Source organism: Geospiza fortis, unplaced genomic scaffold, assembly GCF_000277835.1.
Source record: "Geospiza fortis unplaced genomic scaffold, GeoFor_1.0 scaffold162, whole genome shotgun sequence".
NCBI lineage: Eukaryota > Metazoa > Chordata > Aves > Passeriformes > Thraupidae > Geospiza > Geospiza fortis.
In genome coordinates, this window is record NW_005054316.1 from 7,614,789 (window position 1) to 7,636,947 (window position 22,159).

At 40.9% G+C, this 22,159-nt stretch overlaps 1 protein-coding gene across 5 annotated transcripts in view; it reads right to left on the minus strand.

The window, feature by feature from the left end:
• Nucleotides 1-22,159, minus strand: part of TIAM2 (TIAM Rac1 associated GEF 2) — a 135,721-nt gene that overhangs the window by 25,696 nt on the left and 87,866 nt on the right. For all 5 annotated transcript variants that reach the window (XM_031056295.1, XM_031056297.1, XM_031056298.1 and 2 more), the window contains one exon: nt 5,285-5,388. In XM_031056295.1, coding sequence (XP_030912155.1) covers nt 5,285-5,388 — 104 coding nt within the window. The remainder of the gene's footprint in view (nt 1-5,284; nt 5,389-22,159) is intronic.

The following is a 22,159-nucleotide window of genomic DNA, read 5'->3' on the forward strand; positions in this document are numbered from 1 at the left end:
TCCAGTGGTGGCTATGTTGTACATACAAGAGGCCAAAATTGCAAAAAGCAGCAAGCTCTTGACAATGCTCACTGATTTTCATTACAGAAATAGCTGTGTGAAATCAGCTAATAGATAACAGAGTGATTTCCTTTTTGAAATCCCAACACATGTATTTTGCATCTGTTCAAAGCACTGTTTGGGAATCTTCCTAAGGTAGGTGCATGATGTAGAATTTGGAAGATGAGTTTGCTTTCTGACCCAGTCTCTCGCTGCATTCACACCTCCTGGCCACCATCAGATATGAGCAAATGAGCTGCTCAATTGCACATATACCTTTGATTGGAAGGGCTACAAAAAAACCTGAACAGTTGCCCAAGTCAGGCTTGTGTGCATGTTGGCTCCTTGAACACGAAAAGCGGCGCTGTGCACAGGGAAACTAAAAACCAGAATTGTCACCATGGTCCCAGACATGCCGACTTCATGGAAATGCACTTCTCGCTGCACTGGCCACAACTGGCATCACAATAAACAGAACACACAAGCTTCAAAAAGACTGCAAGGATGATTTGGTATTACATAGGAAACTCAAGCATCCAAGAACAAGATTTCTGAAACACATAAGGGCATATTTTTTCTACCTTCTTTTTGTTCGCTATATCTGTAAAAATGGGCATTTCGAGTAAGGCCATCAAATTGACCTAGACCTCATCCCCATGAAAAGTTGAAAGCATTTGATGAAAATGCTCCCTCCTGTAGGAGTTGCAGATTTGTGTTTGCCAAAAGTGTCATGAGCTCTGCTGATCAGACTTGTCATGAATTCTCATTTCCTTATCAGATGAAGGAAAAGGGAACATGGTCATCAACAGGAGGGAAAGATTAATTAGTTGAGATAATCTAAATAAGCTCAAGATAGGGAAAGGTGTTTAGGGTTTTTAACCATAACTTCTGTTCATTGCATTAAGAATAGTATTCTCAAGGGAAAAAAATTGGGGTTTGTCTCTGCAGTATATAGATTTCTTTTTTAATAAGAGATGATGTGGATAGATTTGCCCCCATTTACACACATTCATGTATGATCAATAACCCGTGCTGGGACTAAAGTGGCTATTTCAAGAGGCAGCAGCAAAGGCAATTTCCCTAAGTTTCTATATTCAACTTATTCCCAGGACCAATTTTCCTTCATTGTTTGAAAGAAATATGGAAGCATTTCAAAGCCTTACAAAGCGAAACTGTTGGCCATTCTTTAAAAAGCCAATTCTTGTTAACATTCAAAGTTGCTCACAGAATAGCTTCCATTTCTGCACCTGCAATGTTAATTTTTGAAGATGCCACCATAAAACCATTCAGTATTCATTGATTGTTTCTATAATGATTAAAAGCCATCACACTAGCTATTTTTGCTGGGTTTCTTGAGTTTCTTAAAGACCTCTAAGATACAGCTGAGGATATAATGAAGTTGTGTGAAATATTTACAGTGAGTATACTCTAAGGTTTTTTCTTATGATCTGTAAAATACTTAAAGTGAAAATACATCTTCCCTTTCTCGGACATGCATTTATATGAAGTTACTTTTTTATGCCTGTTAGATTTAATATGATTTCAGAAATGTGTCTCTCTGATGACACTCAAAAGATTCAGAGCAACAAGGAGTCAGATCACAGCAGGTCTCTTTCTAGAGACCTTAAAATGATAGGTAATTGTATGGTAAAATTTCCCCTTCTAGCTGTGTTTCATAAAAGGTTATTTTTAATACACTGAAAATACAAAGTAAAGATAAGCAAGTTAGTAACAGACTACTAAACCTAATCTTAAACAGTGGACTAGAGAAAACATTTCTAGCCAATACAGTTTGCAATTAGAAATCACAACTAGCTAAAGGAAGAGTTGCAATTTTTGTTCATTTGACTTCATGCTACTTTGATGTAAAGAGAGCTTGATTCTTGGCAACTGCCAACATATGAGGATTTAATGAGCACCAGGAGCACAGACAATTACTTCTCAAAATGATTAAACATAACTAAACTTAATTACATTGACAGGCATGCTCAATTCACAGATTTTCTGAGGTCACATATTCTTCTGTCAACAGAACATCTACATACTCCAGAACCAAGAGCAAGGACAACATGCTGTTGCCACATAAACAGTTATTTTAATAGAGTTCGGAAATGTACTGCAGCACAATGTGTTACAAGTATAATATCTATCCCTGTTAAATAAAATTGAAGATAAGGTTAAAGGTATTAAAGTGCTAATGGAGTATTCCAGAGAATACAGAGCTGTCAGAAGAAATGTGCATCTGGAATGGATGGTTCTTGATATACATGTATTTTTAATAATATTTTATAACTTAAGGAACAGCTTCCATTTCCAGAATGATAGTAGCCTCTCTTGCCCTCCTAAATGCATTCACTTCCCAGTCTACAAAAAAAAAAAAATCCATGAATGACTGACTAAATGAAGGCATGTTTGAATGTAGTACACATGCAATAAAAGACTTATTTCTTTGAGATTATAAGGCATTTCTGAAATGCCTCACTGTACTTTCAGTTAAGATGACGCCTAAACTTAGCTTAGTATGAGATCAAGAAAATAGCAAAAACAGACAAATGAAAACGCTCAAAACAAGAAACATAAAATCCAGAAATCAGACATGCAACCATTAAATCCAAAGCTTTAAGACTGTTTTTGTATTTACTTACATGTTACGGGACAAAAATCAACCAAACTTCAAAGGAGCCTGCTTCCTCAGAGCCAAACAGTCACATCTATGGCTGCTGTCAACAGGAAAGTGAGCATCTCTAGCTGTGTGTCCCCTGAAATACTCCCAGACTGCCTGTTGTTCCAGGCTGTGCTCAGAACCTCTCAGCACCACCAACCTCTCCTCCACAGAGCTGTGCTTGCAGAGCTCCTCTCCCCCATACTTCTGCAGCATCGCCTACTTGCCTACTGCACTAATGGTGTCCACAGGCGTGGGAGGTCAAGTCAGCACATGCAGGAAACAGAAGGCAAAGGAAAAAAAAAATCCACAACCCCAAATCCAGATGCTACACTTTTCAAGGCTGCACAATTTCCTCAAACTAGCTTTTATTAGCAATAGTTATTGTTCATCTGGTGAGCAGTCCCAAATCACAGATATAAAAACAGAAATCATTTTAATTCCTGTTATACATAACCACAAAAGCACATACAATGTACACCACCTGAACTTAACTGCTAGGTTTGGGTTTTCTTTACTTCTACATCTATTGGGGATATCAAAAGGGTCAGACAAAAAGCTCTGACGGTAATAGGCACCCTCCAACAGAAAGACAGCAATCAATTACAAACCATTTGCAGAAATTATAGACCTGTCACAGACTCATTTACAGCTGCAGTCTGACTGCCTCTGATTGCCCGGCTGTTTTCCACCCTTGTACCTACAAAACCAGGACAGCCTCAGATAATTTTAAAAATGACACTGGCAGACCTGCATGTCAGCTCGAGAAGTGCACTGCAATACAGAATGGGCAATTACTTCAGCAAATCATGCAAAATCCCTAATAACTGCTGAATCTGACAAATTTGAGGCTGGAGGGAGGACAGGGAGTAGACCTGTCCATTTTCCCCTCTTTTTTTGAGCTTTAATTGCAGCATGCAATTTAGAGCATTGGAGCAAATTTAGTGCATTAAAAGCAGCAACTAGTGTTGATCAATTGTTCTCTGTGTATTTAAATCCTCAGAACTCTCCCTAATTTTCTGACACCTGGTGTATTTGACATAGGCAATCAGGCTTGGCTTTGTTCTTCTGCTAGAGCAAAGCTGATGCCCCAGAATCTCCTCCCCTACAGCAGGACAGAAGGTCAGCATTTATGTCCACCCAGTGCATGGGGGACACCACATAATCTGGGTGAGCAAGGCACCCCAAGGTACTCAGGGAGCCTGGCCTGGTGAAAACAGCCATCAAAGTATCCTAAGCCTTGGGGTCACCTCTGCTGTGCTCTCACAAAGATCCCCACCCCTAAAGCCAGGCAGAAGTACTAAAACAGCAGAGCAGAGAAATCCACAATACACCTTTCAAAGGAGCAATGTGTTCTAAGGGGAGAAAATCCAGTTTGTTCTTGTCTGGTTGCAAAGACTTTGGGGAAGCATAAGCAATCCTTACACAGGACACAGATAATTTCTGTGGGAATCCCCTTGTCCAGCAGGAGTTGGGCTGAGGACCCACAATCTCTGGGCTTCTCCTTATTCTCTAGGGAAAGGGCATAAAATCACCTGTATAAAACTGAAGTAGGTTATGAAGTAATTAATAAAGTAAGATTGACAGCTCCTCTCAGTAGGTATAGTTAAAGGCACAATGTATCTTCCTATTTCAGTCTTCTGAGTTTTAACATTCTGTCTAATCTCTACCAATTTTTCATACAACCCAGCACAAGACAGTAATATATTCCAGAACCATAAAAATTCTAACGTCATTCCTGTTATGCAAGAGTGCTAACACAAGTGTTATCCCAAATTTGCTTGAAAATACAACCAACTCATCAACAGAATTTATAAACACACTTCTGTTGTCAGAATGGCAATGCCAGGTAAAATCATGGCCAACTCAAAAACGCTACCCACACTTGCAGTTGGGAGTTTCCAAACAATATGCACTCCAATTGGACACAGGTTGCAATTTGACTGATTCAGAGCAAAATGGACAAAAAGCTGCTCTTTGGAGACCAGTGCATGAAGGTGGGCACTAATTCCAGGCATCCCTGCCTCAGGCCCCAAAGTCCTTGCTGAGAGAAGGAAAACCATTAGTCCAGCCATGTCAGATAGAAACTGCAGACAGATAAAAGGTTTCCAAATTAGAGCGTGGCAGTCACTGTCTCTCAAACACTGCACCTCTCCAAGCCTGTAGCCCAGTTTAAAACAGCTGACATAGTATTGCTGTGGTCACTGCAATATTATCAGTAAGCCCTGGAAAGATCAGCAAAAAGAAAAGACAAAACAAACTGCATCAATTAGAAAGCTGTAGCAGCTTTACTGTTCTCTGCAGGAACTGGGTTCAAGCCACATAGAAAAATGAATTTGACAAGTCTCCACCTGCTTGCCATTTGCCCCCATCACACTGCTCCTGCAGATGCAGCAGCTGTGCTGTAGATGCTGACCTGTCAGGGCGACCTCAAGATACTAAAACACCAAGTACAGCTAATATGCATACAAATTTTTTCAAGCTAATGCCATATGGTAAATTCCTTCCAACAAAATGCAGAGCATTAACACTACACCATTGCCTTTTGGTTCATAAGGATTGTTGTGTCAAGCATTTTCTTACCCTGAAGGGTGGATCAGTCTTCTCCCTGTGTGGCACTTGGTCCAGAGTGCCATCAGTACTGCTCCTTTTCAAACTGGATGTGATGTCAGGCACGTTACTAAAGTCTGCATTTGAAATAAAACACATAAATAAATTAGAGGGTTATAGGACAGAAGAAGGAAAAGTATTAGCTCTTACCTGGCTAACGCATTCAGTGTCTAGTACAATTACAACAGCAGGAGAGAATCACAGAATCAATTAGGCTGGAAAAAACCTCTGAGACCATTGAGTCCAACCTATGACCATGTCAACCTAGACCAGGACACTAAGTGCCATATCCAGAAAAAATGCAAAATTTGCAATCATCTTCACCCCTCAGAAAACAATGGGAGAGGTCAAAGCAAGGAGCAGCGATGCCTTGAAACTCTGCTTTTCCAAACTCTGCTTTCCAGCAGCTGGACATGGGAGAGTGTCTGAAGCAATGTGCATATCTGATCTACCAAAATAAACGTAAGGCTCCTGCTAACAGCATACTTTTGAAGGCAGCACTATCTATAATCAGCACATTCTGTGCTGAGACAACCAGTGAAGATTATTAAATGCACTCAGCAGTTCTCCATGGATGAACACACCATTGTTCAACATGACTTAGTTCCCAATCCTTTAAAGATTTAAGAAGAAAAGAGAATTTTGCCCTGGAACAAACACCATAATTCATAATACAGACACAATCCCTTCTTCTTGCAAATACTTTACCAATTTTCTCAAGTTTGGAGTCCATCTACACAGTAGCTGGCACAATGCAAAAACGAGAGCACTGCCCTGCTCTACTTACTGACAGACTGTAGCTTTCAGTAACATTTACATTTAAACTCAAGAGCTATCCAACAATGCTGAGCATTCATTTTAAAATCATATTCTTTCTCTTTATATTTCCTCAAATGGCTGTTGAAAATCTGCAGAGATGTTCATGTGGAAATTCTAATTAAAAATTCTAGAAGTGAAGAAGTGATTTTTTATCAGTATTATCAATCCATGCAGCTTAAAATTATAAAGCAAACAACAAATAAAAAAAAGAACAGAAAAGAAAATATAAAGGAAAAAGGATTTTCAGCAACCTCAGATGCTAAAACAGCAATAAAAATAAAGGGGAGGTTAAAGTTTGCTGCTTTGTTTCCTAGTCTTTAAACCTCCAGAGTATAATTCACACCACATTACCACATTTTCAAACTCTTTCTCAACACCTACAAATTCTGAAGATTTATTTTTAAGTGGAAGGTAAGAGTCTTATTTAATTGCTAACACCAGCAACTAAAATGGTAATTAAAACAAATACCACCCATCTTGCAGTAATATCATGACAGCTTGCAATAATGAAATTGGGAAGGACAACAGAATTTAGCTGCCTGGGTGTTGCTGTTCTCCTGTCAATGCAGAGCAGGACCAGTTCCTCTCAGAGAGAAATGAACAACATGGACTGAAGCAGAGAGGAAAATGGGAATTTTAGGCCCAAAAGAGCACCTTGCAACCCACGAGGAGCCTTCCTGGTAAGACAAAACATGGCTGACAGTCTCCAGAGGCAATTCAGAGAAAGGCATGCAAATAACTCAGCACAATGTCAGCTTGGGTTTTTCTATATGTTATTAAGGTGCTCAGGTCAAGCTTAGCATTGAGGCTGGCATTTTCCACCCACATGCCAAATACTTGACCACTTTCTCATTTCCCTATCCTTACAGAAACAAGGTCTCATCACTTTTCTCCCCTCAGGCTTTTTTACCTTCCACTCCCAGCCAGGTGCTGCTCCTGATATATGAGCCTGTGTAAAATGCAATACCCCAAGACTTATCATTTTTGCAGAAAAAACACATTTTATACAACTCCACTCCAGCCATCCATCATCTTCAAGACCTTAAGAAAGAGTCTGTCTTGTCTATTTACTTGATTATGCTTTTACCTCTCTTCTTACACCAAGCCTGAATTATTTTCTCCTTCCCTCTGGGCTTCTAAAGTAATTTTGAGGCTCTCTTCTGTCTATGAGTACACATGAATGCCTATTGACTTCCACCATTGTCAACTCCTGCGTAAGCCAAGCCCTAAAACTTAAATTGACTTTTAAACAACATTTTCTTCAGGGTAAGGCGATGCTGAAGATATTATTTCCTATTGCTTCCCAGGTGAGCTCTTTTTACTTGCCCTTTAGGCTGTAATGCCCTTCTCCCCTCCAAACAGCATGTACCTGAGCTATGTTTTGCAATGGCATAAAGGACGTAGAGTTTGATCTCGGGTAGTTAGCTAAAGAGAAAAAAACCCTATTTCCCTGATTTTACAAAGTGATCACTAAACATATTTGTCCTTCATGAAGCAGTAAAACTAACTTACACAAGCAACGAAGAGAGAGCATAAATGTAGGAAGAGGAAAATAGGGTAAAACAATCAGCAAACAACATAAACAGAAGCAATCAGGATAACAACACCCAAAGTAGGCAAATAGAATATTGTATTGCTTTTTCCAGATGACCCATCTTTCCTGCCTTTACCCTCATTTTGTTTTTCCTTTGTAGTGTACAGGACTGTCAGAGCTAGGGCTATATAGTCTTGCCCATTTTTATAGCATTTGCTGTTGGCAGAATGAGTTGCTGACAATGGAGAAGCAACAGTAAATGTTATTTTAAACAGCAAAACCTAAAAAAAATTACATGGAAAGAATCCAAGGTGAAAAAAGACATCCTACTGCATCCTACATTGTATGCAGAACTAACATGGGGAGGGAAGTAAGAAAGGAAGGAAGGATGTATGGGTTGTTGATCAGTTTAGCGTCCATATCCTGTCTCCTCTTCCTTCTTTTGCTGTGGAAGGGGACTTCCTTTGGATCTGCTCCTACAGATTAATCCCAAAAAGCACAGAAGCACCAATATCAGCTACATAGCTCAACCCCCTCACGCCCCCCTCCCCCATTAAAAAAAAAAAGTAGTATTAGAGAACGGGTAATTAAAAATTCAAAGCTTAAGGACATAAACACAGCAAAAAGATCAACACTGAAATTCCTTTTACTTCCAGTGATAAGTGCAAGGGGACTAGGAAAGCCAAACCCTACAAAATGTATTTTCTTCAGACATTAAAATTTTAATTTAGCCCTACAACAGAATTCACATTATCAAAGATGTTCATAAATAATATTGTGAAAGTGTTCTCCTACAGGCTGGTTAACCACTATTCTTTCAGGTAAAACTAGCAACAAAACTGTATAGAATTTGCACAAGATTAAGAAAGATGCTATCACTCTGCAAGTACAAATTTGTTTCAGTATATATTATTCTGGCTCTTTCCTGGCCATGAGGATGGAAAAGTATGCAGGGAGATATATGTTCCTAAAAATCCTTGAAATTCAAGGTCAAACCAGCACTTCCAGGCTTTTTTTAATAATTGTTTTTTTAAAAAACCAAAACTCTGATGTTACTAGAATTATGTTTCTCTCTACTTAAAGAGAACATGGAATACTTCACTGAAAATATTGCTTAAAAGGCCTTCCAGCATAGTAAATGGTGAGTGTATCACAGCTAAATCTGCCCCTACGGCTCCATTACAGTAGTACATTTGATTTATTCTACTGACATACTTGTTATAAAACTGCCTGGAAGAAAAATGGGACTGATTATAATGAGTTAAACAAAACATGGTTTAAATCTCTTAACATATTTTTTCTCTGTTGCAGTACACCTCTGTCCTGTTTACACACACATTCATGCTTGCTGGGTTGAAATGTTTATCACTTCCAGCTGGGATACAGGAACCTCTGAAGCAGATACTTTTTTCCAGTCAAGCAAACAGGAGTGTCTCCAGAAAAGAAAATACTAAGTCAGTGTGGCAGGTTGACCCTAGCTGGACACCAAAGGTCCACCAAAGCAGCTCGATCACTCCTCTCCTCAGCTGAGCAGGGGAGAGAAATGTTATGAAAGGGTCATGGGTCGAGATAAGCACAAGGAGAGATCATTCACCAGCCACAGGAAAAAACAACTCAACTTGGAAAAATTAGTTTTATTTATTACTAATCAAATCAGAGTAGGATAATGAGAAATAAACCCAAATCTTAAAAACACCTTCTCCCCACTCCTCTCTTCTTCCCAGACTTAACTTTACTCCAGGTTTTCTCTCCCTCCTTCCCCTGAGCAGCACAGGGCATCAGGGAATGGGCTGTTGTGGTCAGTTCATCACACATTGGGTCTGCTGCTCTTTCCTCCTCATGGGGAGGACTCCTCACACTCTTCCCCTGCTCCAGCGTGGAGACCTCCCATGGAAGACATCCTCCTTGAACTCCTCCGGCATGACTCCATCCCATGGGCTGCAGTTCTTCACAAACTGCTCCAGGGTGGATCCCTCACAGGGTCATAAATCTGGCCAGCAAACCAGTTCCAGCATGGGCTTCCCATGAGGTCACAGCCTCCTTTCTGCATCCATCTGCTCTGGTGTGGGTTTTCCACAGGCTGCAGGTGGATCTCTCTCTGAGGGCTGCAGTGGAACAGCTGCCTCACCATGGTCTGCACCAAGGGCAGCAAGGTCTGCTCCAGCACCCAGAGCACATCCCAGCCCTTCCTTCTTCATTGACCTTGGTGTCTGTTTTTCTCAGAAATTCTCAGTCCTCCTTCCAGCTGTGATCATGCAGGTTTTTTTCCCCCCTTCTTAAATAACTTATCCCAGAGGAGCTACCACCACTGCTGGTGGGCTCAGCCTTGGCCAGTGACGAGTCCATACTGGAGCCATCTGGGACTGGGAAGCATCTAAAAGCTTCTCACAGAAGCCAACCCTGCAGGCCCCTGCTACCAAGACTTTGCAACACAAACCCAATACAATCAGCCTGTTGCAAACAAGAAGAGCAGCAACAGCAGATAAATGCTAGGATTCCCAGAAAAGCACAGGGGGAAAAAGAGTGCCTCTATGTGAAAAGCTTAAACTACATCACATGAAATGCATACTAAACATTTTTCTTGGTGTTTAGCAAAGAACCACCAAGTACTAAGAACACACTCAGCACCTTTAGTTACCAACAGCATCACCAAAGAATGCCATTACTCTTGCAATGTTATGTCTTGCTGGCAGGCAGGTAAGTGACTCAATCATTCAAGAGAAGTTACAGTCCAACCACTAAAATCTGAGAGAAAACATACTTCTTAAGTCATGTTCCTCACTGCTCAACATTCAATTAAAAACAGGCACAGAGCACACAGATGGGACATTTGGTTTGAAAAACAAACACATGCAGCATATCCAAGAGCTCTATGCCTACGGGAATGTTTCTTCCCATGTTGATGCAGTGATACACGTACAAGTGGTGAATGTGGAAGTTATTCATGTGTTTGTGAGCAGTGAGGTACAATGGAAACTCATCGTCTAGCAGATGTGTGAGACAATAATAATCTCTGCTGCAATCCCAGCCAAGAATCCAAAGGAAATCAACTGGAAAACATCAACACCGACCATCCGGCAATTCATTTACCATAAAGAAGCCATCAGCAATTGCAAATGTCACTTATCTTTCTTCTTCTGTTTAATTAACAAAGAAGCCTTAATTACTTTCAAGTTATAGATGTTCTTACCAGTTCAGCTGCTCACTGTAAAGGCACAATCATCATGAGGAGAGAGTAGGAACTGAGGATCCTGTTTCTTTATTCACAGTTCTCTTTTCATAATGCATCAGAACTTGTTCCATTTCAGACTGCTCTCACTGATTTAAAAATGCCAAATAACCATCACAAGCACGTCAAGTGTTATCAAATGTCAAGCACTGTGTAGGTGGTGTAACCACCTCTTTTTTCTAACTATGAGAAGAAGGAGTGTTTCCACCTGCCACTCCAAAGACAATGATAAATTGAATAAAAATTCCTTCTACATGTACATGAGAAGACAACACAGAAGAATTAAATGTACTCAGTCTCTCACTCCAAGACAAACTAAGACCACTGCAGGGCATCATTTTCAGATCTGTGAGGAGCAGCAGCTCTGTGCACTACTTGATAACTATCCTCAGGTGTAGGAGAGAGAGGGTGAGAGAGATTAAGTCACATGTTTTGTCAGAATCAGGCAAGGGAACAGCACCCAGGTGTGTCTCAGCTAAGGGAAGATGCTTGATTAACAGTTAGCAGCTGTGAGTCCTTCCTGGTATCCCTGATTTCACGTGATCCACTTACCACACCACCAAACACTCACTAAAACAGAGTCTGACTCTAAAGGCCATGGTAAAACCAGTCCCACAGGGCTTGGCTGAACCAGGCTGAAATATGTCTGTAATCAACAGGGATGAGCAAGGCAGGACAGCTATTAATGATCAGAAAATGGCCATGTCTGAGGTGGGTGCAAGCCATGCTGCACTCGAGCAGCTGAGCAGAGGACTAAACTTTAGCTCTCAACATATAAAATCTGGCATATGAAATAGAAACTCAGCAGCAAAGATATCAATAAATTATTCAACTGATGATGGGGAAAAGAGAATGGGACTATACTGCTGGTGAATAACATCCAATAGCTATACTTAAAGAAAGAAAGAGAATTCTGGGGTAATCTAATTTTGGAAAATACAGATCTATAACCTATGTAGTAACCTTAGGCTTTCACAATAAATTCAAGGAAAGAAAGATCAGAAATGTGAAGATAAATGGACTATAACATATATACATTATGGGTAAGCAGATTGTGCCAAACTAATCTGACATCCACCTTCAATAAAGTATTTTTTTAAAGACAAAAATAAAGGATAAAAATAACCTTCTGGAAACTTAGTTTAAAAAGAAAAAATGAAATAGGAAACGTTTATAATATCCCTGGGGAAATTTTTAGCCAAAATGAAAAGGATAGGAATTAAAACAAGACAGAACTGGCTAGCAGGTAAGATGAGAATACATTTGTCTGAATTAACTCCTAGGCCTGGGAAAGGCTAGATTGTAGATTTTGTTCAAGGTGGGTTTGGGGACTAATTTTATTTGATATTTTCATTATTTGTCTCAGCAAAGAAAGTACAATAGTAAGTACTCCAATTAAATACTTGAATCATTCAAAGTTACTACAGAGCGTTAATTAGGAGCACAACTGGAGATGCATAAAGGAGATGTGGATGACCTTGAAGATGAAGGCACAGTCCTAGAATGAAATCACATGGAGGACAGTTTCAGGGACCTGTAAGAACTATTGCTTCTATAATATGGGACTCCTGAGTTGGAAACATGAAAGAAAAATGTGGAAGTGTGGAGAAGGGGTTGACAACATGTAGAGCTACTTAAGCAATGGCAAAGGCCAGCAGATACCGACCAGTCATTCCACTGGCCAGGAATATGTCTGTGCTGGCAATTACAGGACTGGTTTTCAACCATCACACAACTAAATTTCTAGAACAAACTTACCTAGGCACAAAGATTGCAAACAATCTATTTTAAAATGGAATAGGACAAATGTATCAATAGGGTTGTCCAAAGCCATAATAAGCAGAGGATTGGACATGCTGAGTCTGGAAATTCCTTCCCATGCTGGGTTTATCTATCACCAGCATAGCACAAATATTACACAAATACATACATACATACATAATTCAGCTACACAGGTTAAAATAGCCAGAAGCCTCTGTCTCTTCAGTAAAGCACAAGAAATACTTTAAGTTTCATTGATACTGGTAAAGAATGTTTATTACTAAGAGAATATTTATTTCACAAGTGCATGTGGGTTATGAGCCCTGACAGTTGTCCTACCCCAGTTTCTTGCTGACTCCAGCTCTGATGTTCATTAACAACTCCACTGCAACAAACTGGTAATTTTCTTGCTTGTAGTTCTCTGGCACTTGAAAGGGAAACAGTACTCTCACTTCCTGTCCTCTCAGCTGCAGTTTTTAATCTGCAGTAGTTAGATGCTGTAGATACAGTGGCATTCAAGTAGTTATGATGGGATTGGCCTAGTCTGTAAAAGACTGATATCCTGACATCAGATCAGAGCAACTGACAGCCTTTTTTAAACACTAGTATTATCCAGTGATTTCAGGCAGATTATGCAAAACAGCAATAAAGTGGGCATCAAATTATTTCTGAGAATAGAAATATGAATTTTAGCTTGAAAAAAAAATAGGATCCACAGCTGTAAAGGATTGCAGGAGGTCCAGAATGTCCACTAGGAAAGAATGTATTCAATATTTTCAGTAATTCCAAAATGTTCTAGAAACCACCAATAAAACACAACTCAGCTGATCTTCAGCATGTAGGATATTCCACTCCCTGTTACAGAGAGTTTCCACAACCCCCTGTATGGTTTATCTGGAAATGCGATATTACATTTGGGTAATAAATTTAAGCCAGGTGTATGGAAAGCTGCATTTTTCATTGTTGTGCGAATTCCCCAGACTGATCAGTTAATTATGATAAGCTTACAGTTATCATTTTCTAGCCAATGTTACTATCAAGAGAAAAATAAACTTCCAAGAGAAGATAACAAATATTTCCAAAATCCCTGGTGCAAATAATACCAAAGCCTGAGCCAACTCTCAGAAAGGAACAAAGTTTTGGTGGTCTTCATGCCTTCAGACTTACTGAAAAACAGGGAGTGGTAGGTGAACCATTCCAGCCCAGCCTGGAGAAGAAAAATATCAGCATAATGAGCTCTAAAAATTCTCCCTCAGAGACCACCACTCATAACTTCAGTTAAACAGTTCAGCCTGGCAGGTAGCATGCATGTTCTTATTTCTTTTGGTTTTATACAACTTAATATATTTCAGGTTTTCAACAGTATATTTACTCTTCTGTAATGAAGTTGAAAAAATAGGTCTGTACGCATTCCTTCTGTATCCTTTTCCTTTCTGAAAAACTTCAAGAAATATCTTTCAAAAAGTAAGTTGATCCAAAGGAATTTGTTGAATGGCTTTCAAAAGACATTCTCACAATCTCTGTTAGAGAAGACATCCAAGTTTCACCAGAGAGATGAAGGGTTCTGGGTTCACTAGTTCAGCTATGAATAACTCATATGTCTTCTTATGAGAGGATAAGTCTTTTCAGTTCTTTGGCTCATGTTAGCCCCTGGGATCAGCATGGAAGGGGCACCCACCAGTTAGTATACATGACAGAGCCCACACAATCTCTACAGCCCTTCAGATTTTTCTGTAGGTTGCAAAGAACACAATAACTATGGTCGGGAAGAAGAAAAGCAATAGAAGACTCCATGGAAGATTCATTAACTGTCCCACAATGGCCATTTGCATTGGGAAAATTGCAAGTAAAAGTGAGGACGGTCTAGAAGATGAAGTTTTGGGGATACACCTAGGTCAGTTTAGTGAAGTTGTGATGCAAGAGGAAATGGGAGCTTCTGCTCCAGGGTTTCCATCATGAAGGCCCATGTCTGGGTAAACATCAAGAGGTGTTTGGAGACATTTAAATAAAACGGAATCTGTGTAAGTTTTTAACTATTACACAGTGGCAGTCCATTTTTTCCCCACAGCTGGTACTCACAGTGTTCACTCTAATGCTGGAGTAAACCCAAATGTATTTGCAGGCAGTAATTCTGGTTACTAACTGTACAGCTTCCATGCTGCTTTAACCAACAGTTTAAAAGACAGTGAAACACTAAATTTAGTATCAATTCAAAATCACCTTCCTCTTTTTGCCTAGGAAATTTTCAAGTTCTTCTGAAAGCCTTTAAACTAACTTTAGATAACAACTAACTCAAGTTCTTATTGCTATATTATCATGACCTGAATCTACTAGCGCTAGTAACTTCAGTCTCTAGAAAACTGAATGTTAGAAAAACACAAAATTAACTTAATTTAGTAATTCAGAAATTATTTAATCTCTCAAAGATATTTTGGCTTTTATCACTTTTTGCTGGTCTGGATATTTTGTAACCTATTTTGAGAGTGGCGAGAAGGTATACTTTCAGATTAGGCTGTAACAAATTACTCCTTGGCATAGCTAGAAACTCATTCAGGAATCCTTTCCATATGTTAAAATCTGGAAAGAAAATTAGCATACAGCTGTCATAACATCAGACTTCCTAGACAGGATTCTTAAACACAGAATTACTCGAGGCCTGTCACTAACTGGAGTAATTGTTACCAAACAAGACATGCAATTACAGACCAGCCAAGAAGATTCCCTTCATGGCCCCTTTCATCCATATGTTTTGGCTTCAGGGAGCAAACTGTGCAACATCAGAAGGTGCTTTACATGCTTCCCAATGTACAATGCAACCTGGCTGCTTCTATTTGCATATGTGATACTGCCTAGACAAAGAGAAATTCCTACTTCTGGCTAGGATCTGAAATGATCAAGCAGGAGAAGTCTTTCTCCTTTGTTCTCACCCTTCAGTGAGGAAAGTGACACTTCTTCTTTCAACATTCCACATTTTCAAGTATAGAAAAAGGCAGTATGTTCATGCAAATATTCTTGTATCATACAGCTTTCTCAAGACATTTTGGGCAACATGCTGAACAGTGGCTTCACTCCAATCAACCACCTACTTGTACAAGTTTGACTTTCTATAGGCTGCTTTATGCTCTCTTCTATTTCTTTTTTTTTTTTTCCTTAATATCTACAGCAACATCCATTTTGATGCTGGAGCAGAGTCCTTTAGATTCCTTTGTCCATTAACAGCTCATGGTGAGGCAAAGTCATTTGACTCGTTAGCTAATTCAACAATCAATAGGAGATACAAATTAGTGACACAATAGGAAATAGCTGCCTGCACTTCTGTAGCAATGTCTGATTAGCCCCTGCATCTCAGTGGTTTGTTTCTATACGGTTATTTAACATTCTAAATTTTCTATACCCAAAAGTATCTGCTGGCTGGGCAGCTGTTCAGCCTTTTCAGTTTGAAGTTTAACACTTCACACTGGCTTCTCAGACTATTATCTAAATGCTTTTGTTTCCTAAGTGTGTAACAAATGCCTCCTTCCACACAGTCTCACTGGAGGCCAGTGTTAGCCACAGCTAATCCTTCTATTCCGGTTCAACAGCTGGAGATGTGTGCCTGCAGTAGGAGGAGGAAGACACAGCAGAGGCCAAACTGGCCCCTCAATGCCACCATCCTCTCTAAGTCAGCAAAGGCTGCAACCCACTGCTGCCATTAGGTCTTCCAGGCTACAGCTGCTGGACATGCAGGGGTGCTGTCGGGGTTCCCTCTCCTTGTTTTTGCTGCTTCTGCAGGATTGCTCACATGGGAGGCTTTGGCTGCCCTCAGAGGTCACTTGCAGCGAGGAGAGCTGGAAAGCAAACGGAGGTAGCCCTGCCCAGGTTTCAAGTATAGCCACCACAGTGGTACATTTTCTTCTCCATCTCAGATTTATAGGCACAAAAGTAATGAAAACAGAAAGGAAAAAGGAGAGGAAAAGTTATTTATTTAATAGTTTAGCAAGAGTTTGTGGCTAGCTTAGTTTTTATCATTACTCAACCTACTTACCTCTGTGAAACACAGAACATCTGCTGTTTGATGTGTTTTAAATCATGCCTACGGCACTAGTCTATATGTAGATGCCTCTAACTTTATCATAATTAATAAACCTCCTTGCTATCCATATTGTCACTCTACAGAATTTAGTAGGAAGGGCAATATGATGATTTATGCCTACATATCACTGAGCCAGAAGGTGCAGCTATACAGGGTCTAATGAATTTTACACCAGGAAAAAAAAACCCAACAACTTGGCCCACTGACTTCACAGGGATTAAATCATAGCATCATTTAGCAAAGCAGAACAGAATGCTCTTCCAGTAGGAGAGCACAACGAAGAGCATTTTATAGCATAAGCAATTTTTTTAATTTGGTGCACACACATCTAGCAGAAAGCCAACAGGACAGTTTGTCAAGTGGCAGCAAGGGCTCATTAAACTGCCACTCTTGGGAAACACTTGTATTGCAAAATACACAGTAGGCAACAAGTGCTCCAATGGATCCAGCTTCTGAAGAGACAAATGCTTTCTCTGAACTGATCCCTACACTGCTAAAGTCCCAGGAATTGTCACAGGTCAGACCTAGTCTTTTCCCAGCAATTCACAAGAGTGCAGGATGAAGACACTTGTGTCCATAGTGCACAAACAGCCTGGAGCAGGAGCCAACCCTCCACAGTTGTCCAAGACTACTGTCAACACACAGCCTGCCCCTTGCACTTGCTCTGACGAGCATGTCCTATCACATCTTTGTGGTTTCCCACTGAATTGGGTAATAAGTAAGGAAAAGAAAGCCCAGCAGAGTCATCTATCTTCAGACAGATAAGCAGTCATGCTGCACAGACAGCTACACGTCTGTGATACAGAGAGGCTTTCTCTGTACATTGCCTTACACCACACAAAACCCTCATATACCTGGTATTAGATCCACCAGGCAAGAGGGAGCAATGTGTGCAGATCTACACAACTAACAGATACCATTATCTAACAGGACTGTGGGTATCCTTGGGACTTGAGAAGCTAAGAAACAATATTCAGCTCTTCTGAGCTCAAAGGAATTTTCTGTGAAAGAATAAAACCAGATTTCTTTGAGATCTCACACACAAAGCACAAGGAAGGAGATGCCCTACAGCACAACAAAGAGAATTTATATGTTGAAACAGCATCTAGGCAAACAATCTAGGACCTGATTTGGGCAGAACTAAAAGTAGAAGTCATTTTAGAAATGCTTTTCAGTGAAGTTTTAGTTCTACTTTAGTTTACAAAACGCTTTCAGCAATGCATTAAAGACATTTACAAAAAGCTATGGGCAGACAGCAAGAAGCAGAGTGGTCTGAGCCAGTGGTCCAGGCACAGCCCCCAGCTGTCGGAGCTAGAGGCCACCTTAGTGTCAACATCTTCCTAACTTTAACTCTTCTGTTAAGAAGGACACACTGTTCTTTCTGTGTATTTATATATATTATTTATATATACCCTGTGATATTCAGGGTAGGTTGGGGCTGAAAGAGGATGTACAGGGTGCTGTGTGGAAAGGTGTGCACAGCGACATGCAGAGAGACAGCTGGCAGCAGAACCAACCTCTGCCCTCCTTTTCCTCCCTTAACTCAGTGGTATCTGACAAAGCTGAATGAGCAAAGTTTTCTGGAGAAGCAGTGAGTTGTAATTACACTTTACAGAGGCATCTAGAACACCTAGCAAAGTGCATTTGAAACAGGAAGTACCTTGGAATTGAATCCAAATCAGTTGTTATTATTAAGGTCATTTTTAAAATAATTTAGCATATAAGAATTAAACTTGTGGCCAACTGATGTGCTTTGCTTCTGTGGGTGCTTACTGAGATTAAAATCAGATGCTGCACATGTCTTGGTGAACAGAAGAGCCACTTTCCATGTGAGGATTCAAACCACTGATCCTCCTCCTGAAGCACTGACACTTTGCAAAAATATCTCAATGTTTAGCAGATCAGGAACTAAAATGTAATTGCTGCTCTCCAGCACATAGCCCAGCCACTTGTCAAAAAGCACAAAGCCTGACTCTCTCCCTCCCTGACTCCAGCCATGCCTTTTACAGCACAAAATAGCTTCAGGAGGAGAGACTCAAACCAGCATGTCCCAGACTACACTGCTGCCCAGGCATTAGTGCAAAAGGAAGGAAAGCAGAGGGCAAAACCCTTGCTCCAAAGTGGCTAGAGCAGTGTTCTGTGGGCAGCTCAACTGAAAGAAAACTTTCTGCCTCTGAGAGTAGCTCTCCTTGCAACCAGCTCTCCCCTGGCACCTGCCTGCTCCCCACTCCTCCTCCTCCTTACCTGGCTCTGGCCCTTGTCAGAACTCTGCACCCATCAGTTCAACTCCCTGAGTGTGGGGGCTGGGGAGAAAGATTTCTCCTTGATTAGCTGCAGGGGCTGCAGCAAGCGCTGCTGCCAGCACAGGGGTGGGAGGAGTGCTATGGGGCTAGAGGAAGAGGAGGAGGAGCAAGCCTCCTCCTCGTCAGCAGCACCCAGGGCTTCTTCATTGCTCCTGGGACTGTGCCTCCAGAACGACGGGCCAGACAGGAACCCAGACCCTGCTCAGAAGGGAAGCACCCCACCCCACAGGTGAGGAGTCCAACACGGAGCACAGGAACAATATGCGCATTTATTTTTTACTTTTGAATTTTCTTCTTTCATTTTCTTTTAAGTGGTTTCTTTCCCATTTAGCTCCCATTTAGCTTTCTAACCCTCAGAGATGAAAGTGTTTCATCATGGAAAGTTGTTAAAGCATTTCCAACCTTCCATCCCCACCTTTTTTTTCTTTTTTTTTTTTTTTGCTTTTTAATCACAGATTTCTATTTACAAATTAGGGTTGATTTTAACAGTGTCAGCTAACCAAAAACAACAGCTTTTTTTTGGCAAAACCACACTTTCTGAAGAAAAAGAAAATTCTGCTCAACTCTGACAGTAACTAACATTCTGCAACCAATTTTCACACCTACTAATGCTTCTACCTCCTGCCTCATACCATAGATATGGTATATCTATAGATATACTATAAACACACACAGCATTGCCCTAAACATAGCTTTCAATTCTTGTGCCTCCTCTGTTGTTTTTTCCTCAAATATCCATGCCATCCTAAAATGAGTCACTTTTTAATTTTTTTATATTTTATTTTTTTGTCTCTACAGCTGTAAGAACTTCATTCCAATTTCCTCATTTTTTAATTCTACATAAATATTTCTTTAAGTTTCTTGGCACTGGGGCTTGGAGCAAATTTAGTTGCTCAACATTTATGAGTGCATTTTTAAAAAGTATTTCATCTCGTTTCTTTTCCAGGATAAGCTTATTACTCACCAAGCAGCTAAGCAGCAGGAACATAGTGGTGCCACGTGGGAGATCAAATGATACAACCACAGCAGGTCCAAAATACAGCTACAAGGGTATAACAACCTCTTGGAGAAAATGAATCACTCTCACCAAAAATTCCTTGGGAATAATTTTCAGGAGTGGCAGAATTAGTGGCTTTGGAGAAAGTCAATCACTTCCCTTCCATATAGTAAAAACTGCCATGGTTTGCCACGAGGTATAATTGGGTATCCTCAACACAGCAGAATATGTAGGAAAAGGCATTCATCAGAGTTACTACAAACAGTTACAAAACTGTAAACAAATGTGCACAAACTATTACTGTCCAAGTTATATGAAGCCAGTGATTCATAACTTTTAAGTAAGGTCTGTTTTGCTTTCACATGGTGGTCATCATCAACCACTAGGCAGGGCATTACTGTATGACTCAGTACTGAAAATTTCCATTTTCTAAGCACTTTGTTAATTTTAGCTCATTAATCCTCATAGCACTCCAGTAAGACAGGGTTAATTTCTAAAAACAGGGAAGCAACAGCAGAAGCATTGAGGTTTTTTTAACTCCTGGTATGTACCTTCAGCCAAATTGAGCTTGATTTTTTTAAAAAGGTCCCCTCTTCCAGCACTAACTGACTTTCAAAGGTGCTACTTCAGAAGAACAGACTCAATATGGGCAAGCAAATGTTGGAAATTATTTTTGAAAACTGTGGTCTTAACAGCAACTCACTCAACTCTACCCAAGCAGAACAGTATTAAACAGGACAACCAGGGGATAGGTTTCGGAAAAGCATGGTTTAGGAAAGCTAACACATGTTTAGGAAGCCACATCCTGCTTGAACAACCTGACCTCCTTTAATGACAAGGTATCCCAACCAGTGGATGAGGGAAAGGCTGTGGACACAGCCAACCTGGCTTTCAGTAAAGCCTTTGATACAGTCTCCCACAGAATTCTCCTAGAGGAACTGCCAGCCCATGGCTTGGAAAAGTGCACTCTTCACTGGGTTAATAACTGGCTGGATGGCTGGGCCCAGAGAGGGATGGTGAATGGAGTTACATCCAGCTGTAGGCCATTCACGGGTGGTGTTACTCTGGGCTCAGTGCTGGGGCCAGTCCTGTTTAATATATCATCAGTGATCTCTGCACAAGGGGATGAAATGCCCCCTCAGTCAGTTTTCAGGTGACACCAAGGCAGGTGAGAGTGCTGATCTACAGGAGGGCAGGAAGGCTCTGCAGGCAGATCCCTGGACCAGTGGGCTGAGGCCAGTGGTACGAGGTTCAACAAGGGCCAAGTTCTGCACTTGGGTCCCAACAATCCCAGGCAGGGCTACAGGCTGGGGAAGAGTGGCTGGGAAGTGGCCTGGCAGAAAAGGACCTGGGGGTGCTGGTCAGCAGCAGCTGAGCATGAGCCAGCTGTGCCCAGGTAGCCAAGAAGGCCGATGGCATCGTGGCCTGGATCAGCAATGGTGTGGCCAGCAGGAGCAGGGCAGGGATTGTCCCCCTGTACTCAGCACTGGTGAGGCTGCACCTCAAATCCTGTGATCAGTTCTGGGCCCATAATTGCAGGAAAGATATTGAGGGGCTGGAGTGTGTCCAGAGAAGTGCAACAGAGCTGGGGAAAGATCTGGAACATGAGTCCTGTGAAGAATGGCTGAGGGAGCTGGGGGTGTTTAACCTGGAGAAAAGGCCCAGAGGAGACTTTGTTGTTCTCTACAACTCCCTGAAAGGAGGGTGTAGCCAGGTGGGTGCTGTCCTCTTCTCCGAGAGAGCAAGTAATACTTTTAAAAAGTTGTTAAACAGGACAAGCGGAAATGGCCTCAAGCTGCATGAGGGAGTGTTCAGGTCGGACATCAGGAAGTATTTCTCCACTAAAAAGGCAGTTGGTTAAGCACTGGAACAGGATGCACAGGGATGTGGTGGAGTCACCATTCCCAGTAGTGTTCAACAAACAGCTGGATGTGGCACTGAGTGCTGTGGTTTGGTTGACGTGGCAGTATTTGGTCAAACACTGGATTCAATGACCTTTAAGGTGTTTTCAACCTTAATGATTCTATGAATTTCCTAAAGATTTTATATGAATTTAAGAGTCCTTGGCCTCCAAATCCCTTCTTGGATCATTAAATATCCCCTCCACTAATCTAAAATCTTATTCAATTCCTG